This window comes from Chanos chanos, chromosome 6 (assembly GCF_902362185.1).
Source record: "Chanos chanos chromosome 6, fChaCha1.1, whole genome shotgun sequence".
NCBI lineage: Eukaryota > Metazoa > Chordata > Actinopteri > Gonorynchiformes > Chanidae > Chanos > Chanos chanos.
The window spans coordinates 49,602,058-49,609,557 of record NC_044500.1 but is presented as its reverse complement, the minus strand read 5'-3'; the positions used below and the strand labels follow the sequence as shown (position 1 = coordinate 49,609,557).

The 7,500-nt window shown below is 46.9% G+C and overlaps 1 protein-coding gene across 4 annotated transcripts in view; it reads right to left on the bottom strand.

Annotated features, from left to right (window-relative positions):
* scn8ab (sodium channel, voltage gated, type VIII, alpha subunit b) overlaps window positions 1–7,500 on the bottom strand; it is a 69,479-nt gene that overhangs the window by 29,299 nt on the left and 32,680 nt on the right. For all 4 annotated transcript variants that reach the window (XM_030776999.1, XM_030777001.1, XM_030776998.1 and 1 more), the window contains exons 12-13: window positions 1,157–1,289; window positions 630–868 (exon numbers count right to left, since the gene is read on the bottom strand). In XM_030776999.1, the coding sequence (XP_030632859.1) occupies window positions 630–868; window positions 1,157–1,289 (372 nt within the window). The remainder of the gene's footprint in view (window positions 1–629; window positions 869–1,156; window positions 1,290–7,500) is intronic.

The window sequence follows — 7,500 nt, the reverse complement described above, 5'->3', positions numbered from 1 at the left end:
TGAAACAGAGAGAGAGAGAGAGAGAGACAGACAGACAGACAGACAGACAGACAGAGAGAGAGAGAGATTTGAGGACTGCTGTATTAGAGGGGAAACAGAGAGAGAGACCGAGACAGACATAGAGATTTAAGGCACTGTTTTTAAGTCCATCAGACTGCAGTGAAGGCAGAGACAGACTCACCGACTGCATGTGAGACAGGGAGGGAGGACAGAGGACAGAGGACAGAGTGGGACAACGGAGGGGAGGAAAAGGAGGAGAAAACAGAGGGGAGGAATAGGAGGAGAAAACAGGTGGACAGAGAGAGAGACGAAAAGAGAGGCAGGTGGATAGCGCCATGGTGATGGATCTGCTTCAGACTGGACTAGTTTAAAACACCTTACGGCAGTGAAAGTATCTTACCACATAACCCAACCATGAACGTAAAGACCTCCACATGTGATTTTAAAATGTGTGAAAAAACAAACAATGTGTTACTTGCTCATTAGCCCCTGGTATCCTTTCTTTCTTTCTTTCTTTCTTAAACTGGGACAAAAAGAACTAACAAACAACTTTTAGAGGAACGTAAAGTGGTGACATTTGCTGAGTAAATCATGGCAAACATTGCAGTGGAGATTAAGGAGCTGCTCACCAGGTTTCCCACAGACAAAACCTCCTCAAAGTGCTGTGTCATGGGATAATGTTCCATGGCCATGAACACGGTGTTGAGCACAATGCAGATGGTGATGGCCAAGTCCACAAATGGGTCCATGACGATCAGATTCACTATCTCCTTAATCTTCAGCCACAGCGGACAGCATTCCCAGATCAGGAACGTGTTGGCAAATTTATACCAGCAGGGTGGGCATTTCCGCTGGGATTCCTCCAGCTCTGAGAAAACGGAGAGAAAAGTCCAAAAGAAGAGAAGAGAAGAGAAGAGAAGAGAAGAGAAGAGAAGAGAAGAGAAGAGAAGAGAAGAGAAGAGAAGGGTCTTGTTGTAGCGCAGTAAAAAAAGCATAATTCAGAAAAAAAAGCACATTTCTGCTGACTTCCTGACTGAGTTGTGCAAGGACCCGTTCTCTGGAGGCAGAGTGACGAGTTTAGATGTGATGCTGATGCAGAAATGGAAGGAAAGAGAGAAGAAGGAAAAAAAGAGAAAGAAAGAGGGATCGTGAGTACCCTCCACCAGTGTGTTGGTGATGACCGTCATCACGCTGTTGGCTCTGTCTTTTCGCCCAAACGAGGTGTTGAGCTGATCAACAGACACCATCAGAGAGCCGGAGTGTTTCCTCTTCACATCCACCCCCGTCGTCTGGAGAGAGAGACAGAAAGGAGGGCGAGAGATGCAGACAGAGTGAGGGAGCATCTTAAAGATTTTCAGACACACACAGACACACACAGACACACTGTCAATCTTAAGACATAAGTCTAAAACATCTGTTGTCTAGGGGGTGTGCGATATTGACAAAAAATGATATCTCGATATTTTCTGGGATTTTGTCGATAACGATAAGTAGACGATATTTTGCATCCTTCAGAAAAGTGTTTGTAAAAGTCTTATATTATACTAGCTTGCGCTTGTTAATAGGATATTAACTGTTGCTTACTAATGATATTAAACAACATATTTAAGGAAAACAGGTCTTCTTTATTTACTTAAAACTGAAGCATTCAGGTAAAAATAATACAAAAACATTGAAATCACTAATGCAAGTATTAGTGAGATCAGACAGTACAAGTAAACCGTTTCAAAGTGGCCTACAGGATTTACTTTGTAAAAATTTGCACAAAGTCCAGCACCTAACCCTAAAGACTAACCCTAACTCTAAACCCTAAACTGTTATAACGAGAACATTTTAAATGTCTCGTCCCCTGAATTTCCCACATCGTTTGTAGACTGCCGTCTTTTGAGCAACATCCATCTTTTCAAAGCCAAACCACCTCCATGTGAGTGAGGATGATTCACGTCTGGCAATTAAATATAATGACGTAGATTGTGAAGCTGGTGGTGTCTGTAGTTTGTCTCCTGGTGCTGTTTGTTAACTCATTCTTATCTTCAGTTATGTATTTTTAGGCAGCTACGCTAGCTTAATTTATGGTGCGGTGACCATGTATGCCTGTACCAGCACACTGCATGCACTCTCACTGCACACGCACAGTAGTCTGTCCTACTGGGCCACATGACGCAGTGAATGTGTGGACTCTCAAGGTGTGTTTTTGATTGGTTTTTTGAAAAGTGAGTGACATACTTGATAATGTCAACTCACACATACATATCGCACACCCCTACTATTGTTTTGATTTAGCTAACACTACATCAGCGTCAGGCATGCTTTTATCCATCCTGAGCCCACTTAAAGTCATATGATTCTCTCCCCTAACACCACTGAATTCCCAATCCCTCAGCCATCATGCTTATTAGCCACATAAAATACCTTTAACCATGTCCCTAATCCCAATCCATTTTCTCTAATCCTGATCTCAAATCCCTCACCTTAATTTCACAGCCCTAATCTCAGTATGAAAACCATGGCCCTAATCATAATCAAAAACTACATCCTACTGCAATCCGACTACCAGACCAATTCATAACACAACAAGATTAAAAGGTTAACACTAGGGATGCACTGATCCGACTTTTTCGGTCCAGATACTGATACCGATACCTGGGCTTTGGGTATTGGCCGTTACTGAGTACCGAACCAATACCAGCATTTAATTAATATCCTGTATGCCTCACTGTATGGAAGAGACTGGGATCATTCTTTTATGTGTAAGGCAATATCAGGCTTTACTTAAACATTGCCTTCCTAAATAGATAAATATATATATAAATTTACTGAATTGTTATTTATTACTGAAATAATAAATAATCGTGCACCAGCAACTGAAATCGAGAACCCTTTCTGTTATTTTTAACAATCATAAGTGTATTCCCTCACTCATCATCTATAGCCTGTAAACCAGAGTTTGCGCTAAAGTCAATCCATCACCCAAACAGTAAGATATGATACTATACAGTAAGATACGATACCATACAGTAAGGTACGATACTATACACTAAGGTACGATACTATACAAAGCAACGTACTGTAAAAGAAGCACCAAATCTGACCCCACCAAGCACCCAACTATCTGAGGACACATTCAGCCGACCCAACCCAAGGCTGCACTTTAAAACTTAGAAAACTCATAGTGTAAACTCCACCCAACATAAAACCCCACCTCCAAACTCTCCCCACACTGCCATAAGAACAGCATGCATGGCCGTGCTTACAGTAGGAAAAGAGAAGACTTCAGACAGTGCCCAAGACTTTCAGGCCCAGCCCTCACGGCCACCATTGGTTCTCCCACCTGTCCATCAATCTTAGCTGCACTTATTGCAAGTCGCTTTGACTAAAAGCGTCTGCTATATACCAAATTGTAAATTGTAGTTCGTTAACTACTGGGAGGCACGCAGAGGGACACGGGCAGATTTCAATGGAGCACCTTTATTCTTTATTCGTATGAGTAGAGAATTTACTCCACAGTGCTGAGCATGGCTACATAAGGTACATTAACACGTCCCTCATGGTTCGTCTGTGAGGCATTCTAAAAAGATTCATTGTATGTTGAACATCAGTCATAATTAATGGACAAACTGAGTCATCCAATCAGGTTTATGTTTACTGAGTCACCCAATCAGATTTGTAATAACTGGGTCATCCAATCAGGTTTGTGTTTACTGAGTTATCCAATCGGATTTGTAGTAGCTGGGTCATCCAATCAGGTGTAACTTAACTCAGTAACCCAATCAGGTGTGTGTTAACTGAGTCATCCTATAAGATGCTCGGGTGGTGCCAGTCTTTAAGCGTGCTCTGGTGAGAGTCAGGTGGGCTGAGAGCCCGCGAGAGCTGGACCTAGCATCATGCTAAACAGGAGAGGATAAAGGCAAAACCCAGACTGAGAGTATAAGGATGTCAGTCTACCATGCTAACTAAGAGGAGGCGGAATGCTGTTATCAGAAAGGGAAAGGTGTCTCTAGCACCACACCTTCTCTGAGCACAAGTACAGAGGTAGTAGGTAGAGTGAAGGCAGAAAGAGAAAAGGTGAGAAAAGGTCTAGGGACAGGTGGAAGACACAGAGAGGTAAACAGAAGATTTGGATGGATATCTGATGCTGCAGAAGGGAGGTGTGTGTCAGTGGACGCTGTAGGAGTGTTTCAATATTTTAATCATAATTAGCCATTTGGTTGGGATCATGAGGACTGGGCATTATAAAGAATATGCATGTTTCTCTAAGGAGGACAGCATGTCCACATAGACTCCTCCTTTTTTGTCTCCAGTAGTGGTGGGAGGTGTCATTCACAGTGGTGAGTGTGGGAGCAGGGAGAGAGTGTGGGAGTAGTGAGTGTGGGTAGTGAGTGTGGGTAGTGAGTGTGGATAGTGAGTGTGAGAGTGTGGGAGTAGTGAATGTGTGTAGTGGGTGTGGGTAGTGAGTGTGGGTAGTGAGTGTGGATAGTGAGTGTGGGAGTGTGAGTAGTGAATGTGTGTAGTGAGTGTGGGTAGTGAGTGTGGGTAGTGAGTGTGGGAGTGTGAGTAGTGAATGTGTGTAGTGGGTGTGGGTAGTGAGTGTGGGTAGTGAGTGTGGGTAGTGAGTGTGGGAGTGTGAGTAGTGAGTGTGGGTAGTGAGTGTGGGTAGTGAGTGTGGGAGTAGTGAGTGTAGGAGTAGTGAGTGTGGGAGTAGTGAGTGTGGGTAGTGAGTGTGGGTAGTGAGTGTGGGAGTGTGAGTAGTGAGTGTGGGTAGTGAGTGTGGGTAGTGAGTGTGAGTAGTGAGTGTGGGTAGTGAGTGTGGGAGTAGTGAGTGTGGGAGTAGTGAGTGTGGGTAGTGAGTGTGGGAGTAGTGAGTGTGGGTAGTGAGTGTGGGTAGTGAGTGTGGGTAGTGAGTGTGGGAGTAGTGAGTGTGGGTAGTGAGTGTGGGTAGTGAGTGTGGGTAGTGAGTGTGGGAGTGTGAGTAGTGAATGTGTGTAGTGGGTGTGGGTAGTGAGTGTGGGTAGTGAGTGTGGATAGTGAGTGTGGGAGTGTGAGTAGTGAATGTGTGTAGTGAGTGTGGGTAGTGAGTGTGGGAGTGTGAGTAGTGAATGTGTATAGTGGGTGTGGGTAGTGAGTGTGGGTAGTGAGTGTGGGAGTGTGAGTAGTGAGTGTGGGTAGTGAGTGTGGGTAGTGAGTGTGGGAGTAGTGAGTGTGGGAGTAGTGAGTGTGGGTAGTGAGTGTGGGAGTAGTGAGTGTGGGAGTAGTGAGTGTGGGTGTAGTGAGTGTGGGTAGTGAGTGTGGGTAGTGAGTGTGGGAGTAGTGAGTGTGGGAGTAGTGAGTGTGGGTAGTGAGTGTGGGTAGTGAGTGTGGGAGTAGTGAGTGTGGGTAGTGAGTGTGGGAGTAGTGAGTGTGGGAGTAGTGAGTGTGGGTAGTGAGTGTGGGAGTAGTGAGTGTGGGAGTAGTGAGTGTGGGAGTAGTGAGTGTGGGTAGTGAGTGTGGGTAGTGAGTGTGGGAGTGTGAGTAGTGAGTGTGGGTAGTGAGTGTGGGTAGTGAGTGTGGGAGTAGTGAGTGTGGGAGTAGTGAGTGTGGGTAGTGAGTGTGGGAGTGTGAGTAGTGAGTGTGGGAGTAGTGAGTGTGGGTAGTGAGTGTGGGAGTGTGAGTAGTGAGTGTGGGGTAGTGAGTGTGGGTAGTGAGTGTGAGTAGTGAGTGTGGGTAGTGAGTGTGGGTAGTGAGTGTGGGAGTAGTGAGTGTGGGAGTAGTGAGTGTGAGTAGTGAGTATGGGTAGTGAGTGTGGGTAGTGGGTGTGGGTAGTGAGTGTGGGTAGTGAGTGTGGGAGTAGTGAGTGTGGGAGTAGTGAGTGTGGGTAGTGAGTGTGGGAGTAGTGAGTGTGGGAGTAGTGAGTGTGAGTACTGAGTGTGGGTAGTGAGTGTGGGAGTAGTGAGTGTGGGTAGTGAGTGTGGGTAGTGAGTGTGGGAGTGTGAGTAGTGAGTGTGGGTAGTGAGTGTGGGTAGTGAGTGTGGGTAGTGAGTGTGGGAGTAGTGAGTGTGGGAGTAGTGAGTGTGGGTAGTGAGTGTGGGTAGTGAGTGTGGGAGTAGTGAGTGTGGGAGTAGTGAGTGTGGGTAGTGAGTGTGGGTAGTGAGTGTGGGAGTAGTGAGTGTGGGAGTAGTGAGTGTGGGTAGTGAGTGTGGGAGTAGTGAGTGTGGGAGTAGTGAGTGTGGGAGTAGTGAGTGTGGGTAGTGAGTGTGGGTAGTGACTGTGGGAGTGTGAGTAGTGAGTGTGGGTAGTGAGTGTGGGTAGTGAGTGTGGGAGTAGTGAGTGTGGGAGTAGTGAGTGTGGGTAGTGAGTGTGGGAGTGTGAGTAGTGAGTGTGGGAGTAGTGAGTGTGGGTAGTGAGTGTGGGAGTGTGAGTAGTGAGTGTGGGTAGTGAGTGTGGGTAGTGAGTGTGAGTAGTGAGTGTGGGTAGTGAGTGTGGGTAGTGAGTGTGGGAGTAGTGAGTGTGGGAGTAGTGAGTGTGAGTAGTGAGTATGGGTAGTGAGTGTGGGTAGTGGGTGTGGGTAGTGAGTGTGGGTAGTGAGTGTGGGAGTAGTGAGTGTGGGAGTAGTGAGTGTGGGTAGTGAGTGTGGGAGTAGTGAGTGTGGGAGTAGTGAGTGTGAGTACTGAGTGTGGGTAGTGAGTGTGGGTAGTGAGTGTGGGAGTAGTGAGTGTGGGTAGTGAGTGTGGGAGTAGTGAGTGTGGGTAGTGAGTGTGGGTAGTGAGTGTGGGAGTGTGAGTAGTGAGTGTGGGTAGTGAGTGTGGGAGTGTGAGTAGTGAGTGTGTGAGTAGTGAGTGTGGGTAGTGAGTGTGGGTAGTGAGTGTGGGAGTGTGAGTAGTGAGTGTGGGTAGTGAGTGTGGGTAGTGAGTGTGGGTAGTGAGTGTGGGAGTAGTGAGTGTGGGAGTAGTGAGTGTGGGTAGTGAGTGTGGGTAATGGGAGTAGTGAGTGTGGGAGTAGTGAGTGTGGGTAGTGAGTGTGGGTAGTGAGTGTGGGAGTAGTGAGTGTGGGAGTAGTGAGTGTGGGTAGTGAGTGTGGGTAGTGAGTGTGGGAGTAGTGAGTGTGGGAGTAGTGAGTGTGAGAGTAGTGAGTGTGGGTAGTGAGTGTGGGTAGTGAGTGTGGGTAGTGAGTGTGGGAGTAGTGAGTGTGGGTAGTGAGTGTGGGTAGTGAGTGTGGGTAGTGAGTGTGGGAGTAGTGAGTGTGGGAGTAGTGAGTGTGGGTAGTGAGTGTGGGTAGTGAGTGTGGGAGTAGTGAGTGTGGGTAGTGAGTGTGGGAGTAGTGAGTGTGGGAGTAGTGAGTGTGGGTAGTGAGTGTGGGTAGTGAGTGTGGGTAGTGAGTGTGGGAGTAGTGAGTGTGGGTAGTGAGTGTGGGTAGTGAGTGTGGGAGTAGTGAGTGTGGGTAGTGAGTGTGAGAGTAGTGAGTGTGGGTAGTGAGTGTGGGTAGTGAGTGTGGGAGTAGTGAGTGTGGGTAGTGAGTGTGGGAGTA